Below are 19,082 nucleotides of genomic sequence, written 5' to 3' on the forward strand. Positions count from 1 at the left end.
ACCCATACGCCAGGGTTAATGAACCAGGGGGCATCCAGATGTAACTGGATTACAACTCCCATCACCCCTGATCAATGGCTGGGGCTGGTGGGAGTTGGAGTCCGGCAAACTCTGAAGGACCACAGGTTCCCAATCTTTACCATTTGCCATTTGAAACATTGAAAGAAAAAAAAGGGCGATGAACTCTGATGATAACTTGTGGTGTTAATATGTACGGCACTTAGCTTTTTCATGCAAATAAATGTTTGGTATCAGTGGTAGTTTTGTAATGCATTTTAAAATGATGCTGCACTTTTCCGTAAGTTGTGTTGAATTGGTTTTACTGTAGTGTTTTCCTAATTTGGTGTGTTGTAGCCAGCCCTGGGGTCATATGATGAAGGTCTGGTTAGAAAATCTCCTATAAATGAAATATGTTGCCAAATAGTGTCTTTCAGACCTGAGAAGTATGAATTTTATACAAGAGGCCTGCAGCCACGGCAGTGCTAATCTTTTGTTATTGATAGCTTTACATAAAACAAACATATAGTATTCTCTCTGCGGGTTGTAGTTGTGATTTTATAGCTACACAAGAGAGTAAGCTATGTCAATGAATGCTCCTTTCTTCTCTATGTTGTTTACCCTCCTAAGCCTGAGAAATGCTTTTAAAAATACAAGTAATTGCTTCAGGACTATAAATAGGCTTTCTATCAACTTGTCACTGTTTTCTTTGAGTGTTTCAAACTAGTGGCTTCACTGCTGCCTGCCAGAGTCTCCGTTCACTGAGGAGAGCCGACAATTATGGCTTAACTGAATACAGATGTCTTGAAGAAGTTGTGGTAAAATGGTGTTGCCCCACAGATTTGACTAGCAACACTTTTCCATTTGCAAATTAATACACACAAGTGATTTTTAATTTTTAAATAGATAAACACACAATTTAATGTACTGGCCAAGTATAATTCAATTTGAGTTAAAGTTATGAGTGCTAACATGTTGAGTCATGTGTGTTTGTGTGGAGACACAATTTTGTGTGTGTGTGTGTGTGTGTGTGTTGTCATCCTTGAGTAAGCAGAAGAAAATAGGCTAATGATAACATTCTGCTTAGTTTAACGAAGCTCCTAGGTTTAGCCGTAGAAGCAAATCTCAGCTTGAGGTTTGCAGGAGGCATATAGCGGTGCTGAGGGAGAAAGGTGAAAGTAGGATAAAAAAATGGCATCCTGCCTGGAAAATTACTCTGATTGCAAACTGATTCAGTAAAATTGGAAGTATGAGGGGATTAGGGCTTCAAATGTATTACCAGGAACACCAAATAAAATGTAAATGCCATTTTGACAGTGGCTAATTGGAAAGGCCGAACTCTCTGCAGAGCATGAGCTGCAAATTGCATGAATTTGTCTTTCCATACTTAAGTTGCATCATGCTACTATGAACCACCCCTCTCAAAAAAAAAAACAAAAACCCTGCTGTTTGACTAAGACTGCAATCCTTAGTCAAACAACAGGTTTTTGCCAGTGTGGTGTAGTGGTTAAGAGCGGTAGACTTGTAATCTGGTGAACCAGGTTCGCGTCTCCGCTCCTCCACATGCACCTGCTGGATGACCTTGGGCTAGTCACACTTCTCTGAAGTCTCTCAGCCCCACTCACCTCACAGAGTGTTTGTTGTGGGGGAGGAAGGGAAAGGAGATTGTTAGCCGCTTTAAGACTCCTTCAGGTAGTGATAAAGCAGGATATCAAATCCAAACTCCTCTTCCTCTTCCTATGTACACTTATTTGAACTTGGGGGTATTTCCTTCTCAGTAAAGATACACAAGCTTGCTCCATAGGACCTACTACATTAGACATATTTAAATCCCATTGCAAAAGCCCCTGGTGGAAACACTGAGGAAGTTCTGCCAGTTCTAGGCCCAGAGATGCCAAGAATTGGAAGCCCTAGGAACCATACCTTGTACTTCAGCTAGCCACAAATTTCCAGCCTGACCTGAAATGATTAGAGGATTAGGGAAAGCCAATGGACAGGGTGGGCCTAGTCACCTCCAGGAGCCTCCTCAGAGAACCCTTCAACCTGTTTCCACATGTGGTGGCTTGCCACACAAGGCAACAGTGCAAAGATCCAAGAATTTTTAGTCCATGTCGTTCAGCATCCTCTTCTCACTGTGGTCAACCAGAAGCCCATGGGAAGCCCACAAGCAGAACCTAAGGGCAAACAGCTGTGATTTCTAGCACTGATATTGAGAGAACTGCCACCTCTGATACCAAGGGCAGTGCATATCTATCATGGGTAGTAACCAATGATCGACTTATGCTCCATGGTTTAAAGCTATCCAAGTTGATGCCTATCACTGGCTCTTGTGAGAGTTCTGTGTGGCTTGAGGCAAGTATGTTTAGGAGAAGGCTTGGATGCTATAGAATTGTAGAGTTGGAAGGGACCCTGCAATGCAGGAATCCTAGCTAAAGCATCAATGGCAGATGGCCATCCAACCTCTGCTTCAAAACCTCCAAGGAAGGAGAGCACCACCTTCCAAGGGAGTCCATTCCACTGTCAGAGAGCTTCTGCTCTCAGAAAGTTATTCCTGTTGTTTAATTGGACTCTCCTTTCTTGTACTTGAAGCCATTGGTTTGGGTCCTAGCCAGTGTGGTGTAGTGGTTAAGAGTGGCAGTCTTGTAATCTGGGGAACTGGGTTCACGTCTCCGCTCCTCCACATGCAGCTGCTGGGTGAGCTTGGGCCAGTCACACTTCTTTGAAGTCTCTCAGCCCCACTCACCTCACAGAGTGTTTGTTGTGGGGGAGGAAGGGAAAGGAGAATGTTAGCTGCTTTGAGACTCCTTAAAGGGAGTGAAAGGCAGAATATCAAATCCAAACTCCTCTTCTTCTAGCCTCCAGAGCAGGAGAAAACAAGCTTGTTCCCTCTTCCATGTGACAGCCCTTGAGATATTTGAAGACAGCTATCATCTCTCTTTTCAAAGCTAAACATACCCAGCTCCATCAACCGTTCCTCATAAGGCTTGGTTTTCAGACCCTTAATCATCCTGGTTGCCCTCCTCTGCGCATGTTCCATCTTGTTAACATCCTTCTTAAATTGTGGACACAGTACTCCAGGTGTGGTCTGACTAAGGGAGAGTAGAGTGGTTCTATTGCTATTCCTTCCCTTGACTGTGACACTATACTTCTGTTGATGCAGCCTAGAAGAGCATTAGCTTGTTTTGCTGCTGTGTCACCTTCTTCTCTCATCTTAAACTATGAGTCAGTCTTAAAATATACCATTGCAGAAAAAACTTAGTAGCTTCAGTAAAGGTTCTTCTGTTTAAGTGAGGGATGTCTGCAGCCTTAATGAGTTGTTAGTGCAGCTGTCGGCAAGTAAAGAATTTTTAGTGGACTAATTATTTGTCTTCTAACTGATTAATTCATCACATTTAAATAGTTTACATGTTACAGAAACCTCAAAGGTTGCTCTCTTTCTTTCTTTTCTGAGATATTGTAGCCCAAAGTGACATACAATGTTACAAGCAAGGACTAAGACTCATTCATTCTTGGAAAGAAAGGCTACCTTTAATATTTCTTTCCTATTGCCAAAACCAACATGGTCTCCAAAATGAGCACACACACCCCCTGAGCCCCTGCTGATTTAAATTAACCCTCTCTAGTTAATTAGCCAAACAAGCTGGAGTTGATTAATTCACCCATTAAAGCTTACAATCCTTCATTCTCAAAATGAAATCAATGTGTTTCAAGAACCATTTATTTTGGAGCTTTCTAACGTGTACATCAGCCTGCAGGCACTTAAGCCAGTGCACACATGAAAGCCAGCCTCAGCAGTCCACACAGTCCCTCCCAGCTAGGAATAGGGGAAGAATCTGACTCAGTTTACATTTAAAGCTGAATCAAGCATATCCACGTATTCTATGAAAAACAATGTGAGAACCAAAACAGAGCCATCCTATCCAGACTTTGCAATCTGGTTATCCAGCCAAAGAATGTTTCCAAAAAAATGCATGAATAGGGAGAAAGTGTGGATAAAAATGAATATATTAGTGAAAATAATGTCCAAGCATGCATTATATTAGGAGAAATTGCTTGCGCAAAGTGTACATTAGTCAAAAGAGCAGACAAAAATGTGTTTATTAGAACTCTGCACTGAAATGTTGAAGTATTTTCCTGAGAACTGCAGTGAAATGAAACTGCAGCTTCCACCTCTATTCCCAAAAAAACAATCCCATCTAGAGAATTGTGCAGAGAATGATGCTGTGCATATTAGTGATGGGCAAAGAGTACAAGCCTTTACCCTGATAATCAGGGGGGCCCTTTGAGTGTTTCTTTTCACCACCCAAAAATTGCTAAATAGCCCAGTGCCTGCGATGACCTCTGCAAAAGGTGGGGGACCCTCATTTTTCTGATTAGGTTGATGCCATCTGTGGTGGGTGGCTCCCTACTCCTACTAGGACATTAGTAAAGCTATGCTGACAGCATCATGTGTTGCCAGGATTCACGAGGGCATGGTCACCAATGACAAAAGGCACTGTCAGTCTAGTTTTACAAACTTCTATCGGAGGAGGAGCCAGGGATCACCCCACCCCACCCCAGTTTTCAAGAGATTAGATCTTTCCCCTTCCCCAACTCAAGCTATAATTAATACATTTGTTGTTGTTGTTGTTGTTGTTGTTGTTGTTGTTGTTGTTTTACCCTTGGGGTAAAGTGCAAGCAGAATTGAGAGACTGGCCCTAGCAGGCTGCTTGCAAGAACTTAAGCAGTTGTGTCTGCATGGTGGGGAACCCCACTTGGGACTCTCACCTCATATTTAGTGCAGATACTTTCCGCTTTTGATTTTCATCAGGGTTTGGCAGGGCGTCCCAAACTCTTCAGTGCTTTGGACATTGGCTTCCTGCTTCTTTCTAGAGTGTTGGCTCCACTTCCTCTGTCTTTATGGCAGGGAGACAAGGCAGAGAACCCCACACATTCCTTTTATCTTTGCCATCCTCTTCATTTTTCATGGCTTCTTCTGAGGCCTGCAAGTAATCTTGGAAGGTTGAACCCTCTTACCAGCTTTACCCAGGTGCACTCCCTCCGAGGTGATTACTTGAGAGCAAGTTGATCATTTGGCAGCTTAAAACAGCCTTCGGCAACCAATCAGGCTCATGGATATTGTAGTCCAAAATGCCTGGAAGTCTCCACACGAGCAAAGGTTGGCTTAGAAATCCCACCCAATGTCTCTAATTGTGGATGGATCTGCAGGACTTCCTTGTATTTCCAGCTGTTCACTGGCCATTTGCCTTAAATTTCTCTGTGCAAATATATGTCCATGGGTTCAGCTGAGAGAGATAAAACGGGGGGAGGGGGGAATGGAGGCAGCTTGTAGGTGCACCACTCATTAGAAGCTGGGGTCAGCATGAAGAATAAGCTGCTATTTAGGTGTCACTCCTCAAATATTACTTGGTTTTCAGCTTTCCTCCAGGTCCTATTTGCAATCTGTTCCTTTAGCCTATTTTGTTTAAAGTAACAGCAGCACTGTATTTAGCAAATAGAGAAAAGGTGTGTGTGTGAGAGAGAGAGGGAGAGAGAGAGAGAGAGAGAGAGAGAGAGAGAGAGAGAGAGAGAGATGTGGTCAAATGTGTCTCCCCATTACAATAATTCAGAAATTTAAATAATAATGCAATATTTTGAATGGAAACCCCCTGGAAGGTTGACTATTGTGTATGGCAAATGCGTCACACAAGTGTGCCAGTAGGTGGCAATCATGGATCAGTCTAGGACGTAACACACGCATAATAAGGGCCTCATATTTTCAGCAGGAAATGTTCAATCATTTTGGATGTTTTAAAATATTTTGCATAAGACTAAGCACGGGTTAATGAAACAAAATAAACAAAGCAACATATTAATTTATGCCTTGTGTGGATTCAGAGTCAGGGTGTGGGCTTCAATAAGTAAAAATCTGGAAATGTTTCAAACTGCCTCTTGTAATATGAATTCTAAACATTCAGCATTATGTCACCACATTATACGTCTAATGAGGGAAACAAAAATAAATATAGATTTAATAGATTTCCATGTAACAATTCTAGCATTATAGCATTCTCCAGTATTAAACTGCACATTGTGCCTTTCTCGCTCTCTGAAGAACTAAAACAACATTTAATTACCTGTTAAGTAGTGACCCACCTACGTGTCAATTCGCTGTGGAAAAGTTAGAAAAATAACACCTCTATTTTTTTTGCTAACCCAGCCTCCGTACAACTGAAGAAATAAATGGAACATGTGCTCCCCCCCCACCCCCTACACATGTACCAATATACTTCGCCCTACAAAAATATTAAATTAAGCTTACAACTTGGATTTCAGTACAAGTTAGTAAATATTTTACAGTGCAACCATTTATTTACTCCTTTTGCCTCATGTGTACGGTACAGGAATATACAGTTATTCAGGACTCCTGAGTATCCCTTGTCTACAAGATCTTTTTTTTAAAAAAAAACCAAAAACCTGACATACAAAGATTGATGGGAATGTCAAAATGTGTTTCTTTTATCTTTGCACATTTCGACAAATATGAAGAAGCATAACTTGATCGTTGTGTAGTCTGGTCTCTTCCGGTGCAAGGAATGGCTACGATTTGCTATTTTTTTTTAATAAAAAAGCAACAACACCACACACCCTTTGCCATCAAACAGGGGGTGGGGAGAGGGATATATACGTATGTGAAACCCAAGGGGCAGCCTACTTTTGTTGCTATATAAACGGACTAATTGTCAGAAGTTGAAATAAATGCATTCTCCTATCTCACTTTAGTCTTAAGTCAGCCAGGTAAATTTTTTAGGGCTAATTTCTTTCTTTCTTTTCTTTCTTTCATTTATTTATTTTTTCATTTTCTTATTTTCCCATTTCCAGTGCATAGATTTTTTATTTTATTTATTTTTTAAAAGGATGTTAGAGTACTATCTTGTGAAAGTGAACATTAAATATGCACTAAGTAAGGGACAGTGTTGGTCTGGAGGTCTTAATGCTCTAGCACAATGTCGACCCACTGAGTTGCCCCGTTTTTCTCTGCTCAGCTGGACCACGGTTTTACCATCAAGAGATCAGGTTCTTTGGACTACTACCAACAACCAGGAATGTATTGGATAAGGTATGAGATGGTACAGCTCCAACAGTCAGTGTTTCCATGGCAACGTGCTGGCAGTCTCCATTAACCAGTTCCTTCAGTGGATAAACATTTTATATTTTATTTTTAATTCGTTATCCAGTCCATATGCTGCTTTTATCAGTTTCATTTTAACCTTTGATTGAGATGCCACACCCCTCATTCCCCTTCCTCACCCCATTATTCACACTGACATTGCAAGCTTTTTCTTCATTGCACATGCTCAGTATTCAAGTTATCCCTATAGTTAAAAGGACAGTGTATACAGAAAAAATAAAATAAAATGGATATGCTCAAGCGATGTTTTCTTTCACATTTATGGTTTTAAGGCATCTACTGTCCTGTGCTCCCTTCTGTTTTAGACCCACGATATGGCAACAGGACACCAGTACCTACGTGTATAGATTTATATTCCTTTTCTCTATGAGATGTGAAATTATATACTGTCATTTTAAATCCCTCCCACCCACCCCCAACCACTACCTTTGCCTTATAGATTGAACAATGCATTGACATAACATAGTATTTAGAAGCTTTTCCCCCAGTTCAACGAAATAAAATGCATTGTATATGTGCTGGTAAGCTTGTGTTTTAAAGTATGCACATTTTGTTATACTTTTTTTTAAACAACAGATTAAAAAAAAGAGTATATTGCATGGATCCCCCTCCTCTTCGGTACTATCCTGTAATGCACAAAGTTGATAGGATTGTGATTATGTCTATGGAGAACGGGGTAGTTACTTGCAATGTGTTTTCTTTTTAAAACGTCTAATCTTGCTACAGAAACAGATGCTATGCCTTTCCTAAATTAATCACTTCTTCATCTATCCAGCGGCTGTTTATTAGATTTTAATATTTATATTCCTCAGGTCTGCTTGTGATTTTTTATTTTTTTATTTTTTTAAGATGCAGCAGCGGATTGCCAGAGGATTGTCAAATGCATTTTACCTCAAAAGACTAGGATTTCAAAAATGTATATTACACACACACACACGTGTGTGTGTGTGTGTGTGCAATTTTACCTTCATTATCATAATGGTGGCAGCAGTCATCGCAAGCATTTACAGTGCATTCAGTATCCCCCCTTTCTAGAATTTAACTAAAATGCATGGATCAAAGTGCAGCAGACCGGGCCAGAAGAAATAGTTTTCTCTCGATATATATATATATATATATACAGATGTTGTTTCTTAAATAATCATCAGAGTGGGTGCTTTGCAGTAGAGGAGATGCTCAGCGGTCTTCCATTCTATTGATGTAAGCCATCCCATTGATGTTTAAAATGGCATATTTGTTTAAGTATTCTAAGCCTTTGATCAGTATTTTAACTTTTCCGATGGACAATGTTAGAAACAAATAATGCACATTTTTCTGACGACCCAAGACTAGCAAATGTTCACATGTTTGCAAGGAACTGCTGCTAATACCAGATTAAATTATTAGGTATATACCAGCAATGTCTATGCGGGCTACTGCTCTGACATCCTAATATAACCATCGAAATGTCTTCGTATTATATGGACAGATTTACCTCTACTTTATAGTATGAAGGACAACATGGTTGAATTTTTGCATGCAGTCGAAGAGTAAATGAAGATTTAATAAGGCATCGGTATAAGCTCATTTTAAGAGTGGATAAAATTTTGGAAAGATTCTAGTACTTAAGAAGGTAGGAGCTATATTAATGCAACATTTTACCCCTAGGATTCTGGAAGACATAACTGTGCAAATACACAAAGGCAAATACACATTCTGCTTTGGATTATTCAAACATACATATGTACATGCATACAAATAAATATTAAGCAGGGCATTAAACACCAGGGAATATATGTTAAACAGGACATGGTAAAATTTCAGCACACGACTGTGGATAGCTGCTTTTCAAGTAGTGCAACCAAAACATTGTCCATCTGTAAAATGGGCAAAGTGCTTGATAGTTAATATTAAAAAATTGTTGTTGACATCCTGCTATAAGGACCCTTTAAGTCCCAAACATAACCCACTTTACAGTCCAGTGACCCGCTTTGGGTGCAAAATATTTCCTGCCTGAAGGGCCTCCCCTATTTATTTTGAGTGACTCTCACTGTTCAAATGGTTATCCGTGCCAGAGGGAAGTAGATATATGCACCAGAATATATACACATCTACTGCTTGGAAGGTCAAAATCAAAGCTAAACCGCACATCTAGAAATGCTCTCTTGGGATTACACCAAAATACAGGTGGAGGAATTAAAAATTCCCTATTCTTCATAGATATTGTAGACTAGCATACACCCCCCCAAGGGATAATGGGATTTGTATTCCATAATACATGGAGAGCACTACATTGGCTACCCCTAGCTAACGTCCTCCTCCTGCCTCCGTGTGCTTGATTTCTATGGGTAGAGAGGGTTATTGTTGTTGTTTTTCAGTGTGGAGAGAATTTAAACATGGTATGTCAGTCTAAACTGATGCAATGTTGGGAGAGCCATACCATGTGTTTTTAACACTTTATCAGATGTGGAAATGATTTTCTGCTGGGACACCCAATTGCCCTTTTCAGGATGCAGAAAGATAAAAGTAAGAAAGCTTAAACACGAAGAAAAATAAGGGAGGGAAGGGAAAACATTGTCCTCTTGAGAGAAAGAACTGACAGGGTTTTTGTAACCCTTCACATTTCCATTGTAGTTCCCACACCTCACTGAGCAAGTTATATCAATATTTAACCAGCCTTGAACAACCTTACTCTTAACATATTTAACATCTGAGTTTTAAAAAACACCTTGACCTGGTTCCGATAGCCTCCTTCTAGTGATTTGATTTTGGTGCACAAGAATAAGAGCGGCAACTGCAGGCTAGCTGCGACTTTTCTCTTTAAGATTGGATAGCTTGCAGTATGTCCTGCTCACTGACCTTGCTTAAAGTCTAATGAACGTAATATGGGAAGCAATGTATAGAAAGCTATCTCCATCCTGTAATGACAATGGCAGTTGCATTGATTAATTCATAATGAATCCTTCGTTGAGACTGCAAATGGTAATTACGGCAGATTCTTTTCATGGGAGCCAGAGTTGTTGAGTGGATGGCATGTGGCCTGTGAAATAAAAAAAAAAACTTGTTCAAATTACTACTACAACAACTAATAATAATAATAATAATAATCTGTACCCTGCCCATCCAACAGCCCATCCAGCATTTACAAAAACATAATTAAACATTAAACAGTATTTTGGAGTTCCCCCATCACGTGTGAATAATGGTGATGGGGTTGGAGCTAAGTTGACTCAGGAAAGCTTATCATTTATACCAGCTTTCCCCAGCTTGCTGCCCTCCTGATGTTTTGGGCTACAGCTCATATCCATTCCATGGTATGGTGTGAAGGCACAAGAGGCCACCACTTCAGCAACCCAAATTTCTCTAGTTAAGTGCCTAGCTCAACTGGGCTCCTTTTTGGGGGGAGCAGTAGAGGGTGGGGATATAAGAATAAAATAATAACAACCGTTCCCCATATCCTTTCTAAATAAGAAGGTCCTACAGGGATGTGTTTCAGCAAAGGTATTCCATGACTTTAGCTGCATTGCATTGCAAAAAAAAAAGGGGGGGAATATTGCTGAGATCAACGTGGCCTGGCAGAGTGATGAAATGTGGAGCAGGTCGCCTAATGTTAATTAGCTGGGGAGTGCATATGAAGAAAGACAGTCCTGTAATTATGCAGGTCCCAGGTTGTCAAGAGCTTAAGGATACAGCACCTTTAATTGAGCTCTGAAGCTAATTAGTCAGTTCAAGCAGATGCTTTGCATGCAGGAGGTCCCAGGTTCAGTCTGCAGGTAGGACTGGGGGAAACTCCCTGTCTGGAATCCTCGAGAGCCACAGCCATTGAGTTTAGACATTCCTGAGCCAGATGGACCAATGGCCTTGACTCAACATAAGGCAGCTTCTTATGTGGAAATAGTAGTATATACTCCTATGCAGCTGGAATTAAATATTAGACCAACAGGAGCTTCTGAGTTCTCTTCTAGGGCATCCCCACATAGAACAAGTTTCCAAGGGGAATTTGCTGACCTTCAGACAAAAATATGTAACTTATCCCATAAGATCAGCTTCTGTACCTGAGAACTTGAAAGTGGCCAAAGTAGTAACAATTTTTAAACAGGGATGCTGGGGAGATCCAGGAAAATACAAGCCAGTTATAGCTTAATATCTGTTCCAGGAAAACTAGTGGATAGATTTTTTTTAAAGACAGAATCATCAAGCATATAGAAGAACAAGTTTTGCTGAAGAGGAACTGTTTCCCACAAGGGTAAGCCCTACCTAATCTTTTGGAGTTCTTTGAGAGTGTCAACAAGCGTATGGGTAAGAGTTCTCCAGTAGACATTGCGTATTTAGACTTTCTAAAGTTTGCCAGGTCATTCCTGCTCTGAGGGGCTGTAGAGGAGAAACCTGACGACTGCCTTATTCAAATATTACAGGATATTGCTGCATCTTCATATGATCCAAGGCAAAAATGATCCAATGCAATTGGGCCAAGTTGGAACTTCTGACAGTTCTGGCTCACACTCTGCTAAGGCAGCAGTGGGCAGGTTTGGCCAAGTCGAAGTGATTTTATCAGCAAAGGAATGTAATAATAATGATTATGTATTTATTTATACTGCCACGTTTCCCCCTGATGGGACTCAATGCAGCTTGCATATAAAAATGAGAAGCGCTAAAAGCATAGGAAAAACAATAATTTAAAAACAATTAAGCATTGTTAGGAGTAAAACAATATAAAACCTATAAAATCTATTAAAGCCATACAAATAATTACAATAAAAACAGAACGGCACCAGCTCTTTCATTAAAAGCTGTCCATTCCCAAAAGCATGTTGGAACGATAAAGTTTTCATTTGCTGGTGGAGGGACAACAAGGAGGGAGTCAGTCTAGCTTCTCCATGGAGGGAGTTCCAGAGTCTGGGAGCAGCCACCGAGAAGGCCCTCTCCTGCATTCCCACCAAGTGTGCCTGTGAAGGTGGCAGGACCAAGAGAAGGGCCTAGATGACTCAGAATTTAGTGGTTCTTTGAGTCCTGTTCTGGCCTTTTTTCAGCCAGAACTCACTGGAACTCAGTTCTGGCACCTCTCAGGTGGGCGCCATTGCCATTCTAAGAGAACGAGGGAGGAGTTCTGGCACCTCTTTTTCTAGAAAAATAGCACTGGTCCTGTTAGAGGAAAAGGTGGGGTATATTAATAATAATGTTAATAATAATAGAACTTACTAAAATATCATATAGCAGTGAACAACATTGTGAGTTCTTCAGAACTCTTTTTCGGACAGAATGGTTTGCCAAACTGAGTTATGGAGAGGGAGAACATCTATGATGTTCCAAAGTCTGCTTTATGTAACAGTCTTAAGACGGAGTCAGGAGTAGACAATGGAGTGGGATGGCAGCCCTTACTTGACCTCCCAGAAGATGGGTCGCTGCTGCTTACCAGGAGGAAGAGTGGAAGGAGCAAGGTGGCGCACTTGACAGAGGCATTACGGTGCTCCTGCTGTCACCTCTGTACAGGATCAACCTCCCTATTACCTTGTCCCTCCCACTCTCCCTCTCACTAATCAGGAATGACGCACTTGCCAGGAGGTCAGGTAAAAGCAGCATAACCACTCAACCCCGCCATCCGGTATCAGATGGAGTGCAAAAAGTGGCAGGGGGTGGGGAAGCAATATCAATTAAAAGAATATAATGCAAATATACCACAGTATGTTGTTATAATAATAATCCCAAAGCATAAAAGACCCGCCACCATTTCAAAAAAGAATGAGCACTTAAAATTCACCCATAGCCAGGCCATGTCCAAATGCCTGAAAAAAGAAATACAGTGGTACCTCGGGTTACATACGCTTCAGGTTACAGACTCCATCTACCCAGAAATATTACCTCGGGTTAAGAACTTTGTTTCAGGATGAGAACAGAAATCATGCAGCAGCGGCGCGGCAGCAGTGGGAGGCCCCATTAGCTAAAGTGGTTCTTCAGGTTAAGAACAGTTTCAGGTTAAGAACAGACCTCTGGAACAAATTAAGTACTTAACCCGAGGTACCACTGTACATCTTCTGGAGCCAAAAAAGATGGCAGTGTTGGTGAGAGAATAGTCTATAGTTGGAGGACAACCACAGAAAAGGACCACTAGGAATGTGGGGAATGTGCCTTATGCTGAGTCAAATCATTGATCCATCTAGCTCAGTATTGTCTACACTTCCCAGCCCTACCTAAAGATGCTAGGAATTAAACCTGCCTTTCCCCAATCTCTCATTGCCACCCACAAGGCATCTCTTGGGAGAGCTACTTGCACTTCACACAGGTCAGACGGGCTCTGATGTTCCTCCTTTTAAAGATTCCAGCAGTGCTGATGGGTTATCGAATGCCAGGCAATTTGGAGATGCTACTCGGGTGGGTTAAACTACAGAGCCTAGGACTTGCTGGTCAGAAGGTTGGTGGTTCGAATCCCCGCAAGGGGGTGAGCTCCCATTGCTCGGTCCCTGCTCCTGCCAACCTAGCAGTTCGAAAGCACATCAAAGTGCAAGTAGATAAATAGGTACCGCTCCGGCGGGAAGGTAAACGGTGTTTCCATGTGCTGCTCTAGTTCTCCAGAAGCAGCTTAGTCATGCTGGCCACATGACCCGGAAGCTGTATGCCGGCTCCCTCGGCCAATAAAGCAAGATGAGCGCTGCATCACCAGAGTCAGCCACAGCTGGACCTAATGGTCAGGGGTCCCTTTACCTTTACCTTTACCTTTACTGTTAAGCATTGGCCATTGGATGCTAATGGAAGTGGAATAGAATGGTGTGATTGTGGGAGCTTTTAAAGTATTCTGAGCAAATGTTGCAACAGTACATAATATAGCCCTAGCTCAGCAAAGTGAACAGAAGATATCCAAAATGGCAAGCAAACTGTAAAGGCATCCTACAGAATTAAAGAGGGAGAGAGTGGCGGGGGAACCTTTCTTAGATTAATGCACGAACAGCTGCATATCTCGCTGGCACTGCCCTCACTGCAGCCCTGTAGCTAATATGAATAATGCATGCACTAAGAGGGAAAACATACGCCCGTATTCTTTTATTAATGAAACGAATATGTTTGTATGTGCATGGCTAGCAGTAAAACAAAAGCAATGGAAAGTGGGGGGGGGGGAGTCACCGTGGCCATAAAAAGTGAATATTTTCCCTCCAGTGATTCCTGAGCTAGTAGACAAAGCATTATGCAACAGCTAAAATATGCCATGTATTTCACATTTGCTACAATTGAGGGTGGAGGGTGTGTCTTCCAGAGCCAGGGCAATAGGCCAAGTTGTGGGGCTGCAATGAAAACTTTCAGAATGACGTTGGTTATGGCAAAGTCTACCGTGGCCAGCATAATGTCTGCATGGTGTTGCAGACCTTGGTGCTTCCTGAAGGATGCTTTAGAGTTCATTAGCACTGACCTGTTAAAGACAATCTGCTAATCAAATACGCAATAGGTAGCTGCCTATCTATCCCCTGTAAGAATCATGCAATTTTACTAGGTTGCTACCAATATAGACTTTTCATTGGAACTCTGAATGCTACTTCCCACCAGCTGAGAAACGTCATTCCCATCATAGTGTGCTCATGAACGCCTGAGGTTTGTTGGATTGTTCCAAACTCTTATATACAGCAAGCCCACAACTTAGGCACATTTAAACTTGTGCGCATATTGCACGTGACCTCTGAGAGGTGGTGTGGTTTGGGTAGATGTAGCAGTTTGGAGGCTACACACATAGCACCTATCGTGCTATACTATAGGAAAGGGCCATAGCTCAGTTGCAGAGTGCTTGCGTTGTATGCGTTGTTAGTCCCAGGTTCACTTCCTGGCAGCGATAGGCAGGGTTAGGATCGAACAGTGGAGAGTGACTGTCAGTCAGTGTAGACTAGATGAGCCAGATGAATGAATGCTATGGTTCAGTATAAGACAACTTCCTAACTTCGACGGACAGCTAGATACATCTGCAGAAGTCTGCATCTGTTTTTCTGCATGGCCCTACCTAGATCAGGGCAACTGACTTTAGTAAGACTTGCAGAACACCGCTGGAGGCTAAATTGCAGCCTTCATATTTTAAATCAGACTTGAATACCAAGGGAAGAATTTCATCTTGAGTCTGGGATTAATATAAAAATTATGTGATGTGGGTCAAACCTTTAAATAAACGCCTTTGGAGCATAAAAAATACTTTAAAATGCAAATCTGTATGTCATTGAATGGTAATATATGCCATTCCCTCCATTGCTTTTGGAGAACTATATACTGTAAATGCTATATTTGCAACGTGAATATGATCTGGATTGTCTTCTGCTTCATATTAAAATATAATAATAAAGTTGGTTTTAAGGCCAAGCATCTCACGGGGCCTTGAAAACTGGTCCAACCTTTACCAAAGGATCAGCAGTAAACAAAGCACCTTTGGCAAACCATCGCAATTCAATTTTAGCATTCTTATTTAAAATTATTGCTGTTGTTTAAAACCCAAATATGATTTTTCCTCCACTTTGTATTACTGCTCTAAAGATTCTAACTATGAAACTATTAGTGGAACAATTCAGCCTAACTGAATCCATTTGCTATAGAAACCCTCTCGGTCTTCTGCCTTTATTACATCATTTTCAAGCCCTGATTGCATTATTTTAGAGCAGGGATTGCTATAATGCTATTCTGCCCTAACCTGATGGATTTAGTTTTCATCTTGTTCTCAGAAATGCCCAGTCTATAAATATATCTCCGTTCTCTAACCAGGATTACAGTTAACTGGTAAATTTTCCAGAAGAAAAACAGTTATGCACGTCCCAAGAGAAAATGATACATCCTTTGAAGTAGAATAACCTCTTGATTGCATTATTTTTTAAAAGAGCCCATCATGATAAAGAGAAGTCGTTCCAACATTTCCTACTTAACACTTGCATTCATTTGGTTTCTAGACAATCCAGTAGTTTTTAGCCTCCCTTGCTCCCAAGTGGATATATCTGCAGCTTAGAGGCCAAGTTTTTATCTTTCTGGCATGTGCAGTCAATTCACCGTAGACAGTTCCTCCCAAATCAACAAAACTTAGAGGCTCTCTGAAAATTAAGCACCATATTTATGCTTTGTGTTAAATTGGACAATTAATGCCAACTTGGAAATCCCAGAAGCAGTGGGTGGCATCCAAGAAAACAGTTGCACCAGCCCAAGCACTTTGGGCTGCACAACGTCCTCTCCCTGTGTGCCACCTAAATCTCTTCTGGGTAGTTGGAGGAAGCCCCAGAACATATGGGGGGGGGTTGGGGAGAGGGAGCCAAAATTATTTGTGCTAGAGGAACTGTTTTGTTGGATAAATACACCCAAAATGTATTTGCGGAGCTGGTGGCAGTAAATACGCATAGCTTTCAGGGTTCGCTTGACACTTCTCTTGCAGCTCTTCCTATTACCAAAGAGACAAACCACTTTGTGAACATTGTTTCTCTCTTTAGCAATAGATCAAACCAATCTGCAGGATGGTTCTCCCCAGGCCAGGTTCTTTCTCCATGTACACCTCATACTGCTTCTGATTGTGTTGTTCTCATTTTCATCTAAGGCAGCGGTTCTCAACCTGTGGGTCCCCAGATGTTGTTGGACTACAACTCCCATCATCCCTGAGCTCTGGCCTTGCTAGCTAGGGGTGATGGGAGTTGTAGTTCAACAACATCTGGGGGCCCACTGGTTGAAAAAGGCTGATCTAAGGATTAATAACAACTGGGCAAAGCACTGACTATTCTGCCCTTCATAGTTTAGGGGAAATCCAGCTTTGCATATAGATATATTTGGGAATATGCAATATAGACACAGATGTACATACTATAAATATAGGTAACACCAGCTCCCTGGACGTGTAGAATAACATCTCTTCTTGCTAATGAGTGTGTGGTTATTCTGTTTAGAAGTTGGCTTTCCTCTCCCTTTCTTTGACTTTAGTCTGACAGTTTTGTAAGAATGTAGGGTTGGGTTTGACTGGGTTTTTTTTTGACACCTTCACTGTTTTTTAATGTTGGCAAATATTTGCCCCCTTCATACAAATCAAATCACCTTTTAACCTTTCCTGTCAGGATAGAGGCTTACTTTGGAAAGGGAATAATTGTAGGGTCAGTCCGCATTCTCCTTGAAACCTGAACCCTTACTCCAAGAAATTAATAGCATCCAGAAGTTTAACATATGGCATGTGCACACACACACACACACACACACACACACACACACACACACACACTGTATATGCTTGACGATGTCACGCTGCCTCTTAATAGTTTGGGTCATGCCCTTTTGTGTGAATTTATCTGTGTTATGAGTTAAATCCAGCAAAAACTGGCTGAAACAGAAGGGTGGATGGAGGAAGAGTTTTTGATTTGACCCGGACTGATTTTAGCCCCAGTCCTGGGGAAAAGAAAGGGTGGGATGGAGAACATATGGTAGCCAGATATGGCATTTCATACACAGCCTAATTTCATTTATTCTCATTTTATGCCCCTGCCAGACCACCGCTCTTGATAAGGAGGGGCAGGTTTTCCGACGAAGACGCAACCCGGATGTGAGGGGGCGCTGCAAGGCACAACAAGCACCACCTGATCTCAACTCCGAATCGGAAGACTATTCACCCAGTTCATCTGAGACTGTTCGCTCACCTAATTCACCCTTTTAATAAAACACTTTTGCTGAAAGTCTTGGCTTAACCCTTTGAGATTCTGAAAACAAACAAACAAAAATCCTCCAAACCTGTGTGCAACTGTTTCATTTGATTTCTTCTCCTTCTTTTTTTGTCTGTATCAGTTGCTTAAAGAAGGAACCACAGAAAGGGTGCTTACAGTATCTTTGTAATAATAATTTCCTAAATGACTGAAATCATCTTTGTTCTGTCTAGATTGTGACTTGCTGCTAAATATGATCCTCAAAGGGTTAAGACTATTTTGCTTTTTTTCTAATACATATATATATAAATATATATATATATATAATTTTCAAAGGGGATAGAAGCAATGAATGTTTTCATCAGTCAAGCTACAGTATATGACTTAAGCATATGTTAACCCTCTGAGTGCATAATCTTAAATAATCTTGACTTGCCCCAAAGAGGGCTTTATCATCAACACATTTTCCTGCAGCACTCAAATTGGTGGTTTAGCCGAAGTGCTACGAACCTAATTACAGGATCTGGATTGTGAGTTTTGTAGAGTCTGGTTTTTATGCTCTTATGCCAGGGGTACAAATAGTCACCCAGCAGCTACTGGGATCTTTACAAAGCAAACCACTGGGCATCTGAGTTGTTGGAGAGATCAATGATAGTTTTGTTTGTTCTCATGTTTTGCTGAACAAAGCACCCTCCTTTTAGCACATTGAACCTAGAAATTCTAACCATTTCTAGGTGTGTTCTGCCATGATTACTTGTTGAAATAATGTCACAGGCAGTAGAGCTGTCTAAGAACAATTTGTTTAGGGTGCTGTTTGTAGTTCCCTGGTTGCTGGCTGCAACACAGTTTCATGGGAGTCTATAGTGGAATGAATTCCCCATCATCCATACTCTGCTGTGCACAAAGTCCTCCTTTCTGTACATTCTTTTTAAAGACACAGGTACATGCAGAAGGCATGTTTGGGAGCAGGCAATAAACACAATCAGTTTTGGTTTTTTTCATGCCATGGATTGTTCCTCTGGGCGTTATTGTGGTGTTATTTATATGGTGAGGGGTGCTATTTACAATGACTGGATGGGGGGATGTTTAACAGAGGAAATTATTCTACAGACAATGTAAATTAAAGAAGAGATTTGAAATTCCAAACATAAATAACCTTTGTTTTAAAAATAAAGTGGCTAGCACTTACTCACCTAATGTCTTTGTACAAATATATTTACCAGAATTTAGTCTGCGAGTGTGTGAGAGAGAGACAGACAGCAAATGGAACAAAAATTCCAAAAGTAAATGTTTCATCAGTGCTTTGAAAACAT

At 41.2% G+C, this 19,082-nt stretch overlaps 1 protein-coding gene across 4 annotated transcripts in view; it reads left to right on the top strand.

Annotated features, from left to right (window-relative positions):
- DCLK1 (doublecortin like kinase 1) overlaps nucleotides 1-18,775 on the top strand; it is a 207,135-nt gene extending 188,360 nt beyond the window's left edge. For 3 of the 4 annotated variants that reach the window (XM_083498894.1, XM_083498893.1, XM_083498896.1), the window contains one exon: nucleotides 17,619-18,775. In XM_083498894.1, coding sequence (XP_083355020.1) covers nucleotides 17,619-17,783 — 165 coding nt within the window. In that variant the 3' untranslated portion in view covers nucleotides 17,784-18,775. Of the gene's footprint in view, nucleotides 1-7,022; nucleotides 7,097-17,618 lie in introns of all 4 variants that reach the window. The other variant, XM_083498895.1, reaches the window with a different exon arrangement.
- The last annotated feature ends 307 nt before the right edge of the window (nucleotides 18,776-19,082 follow it).

Source organism: Podarcis liolepis (assembly GCF_965112155.1).
Source record: "Podarcis liolepis genome assembly, chromosome: 4".
NCBI classification, from domain to species: domain Eukaryota; kingdom Metazoa; phylum Chordata; class Lepidosauria; order Squamata; family Lacertidae; genus Podarcis; species Podarcis liolepis.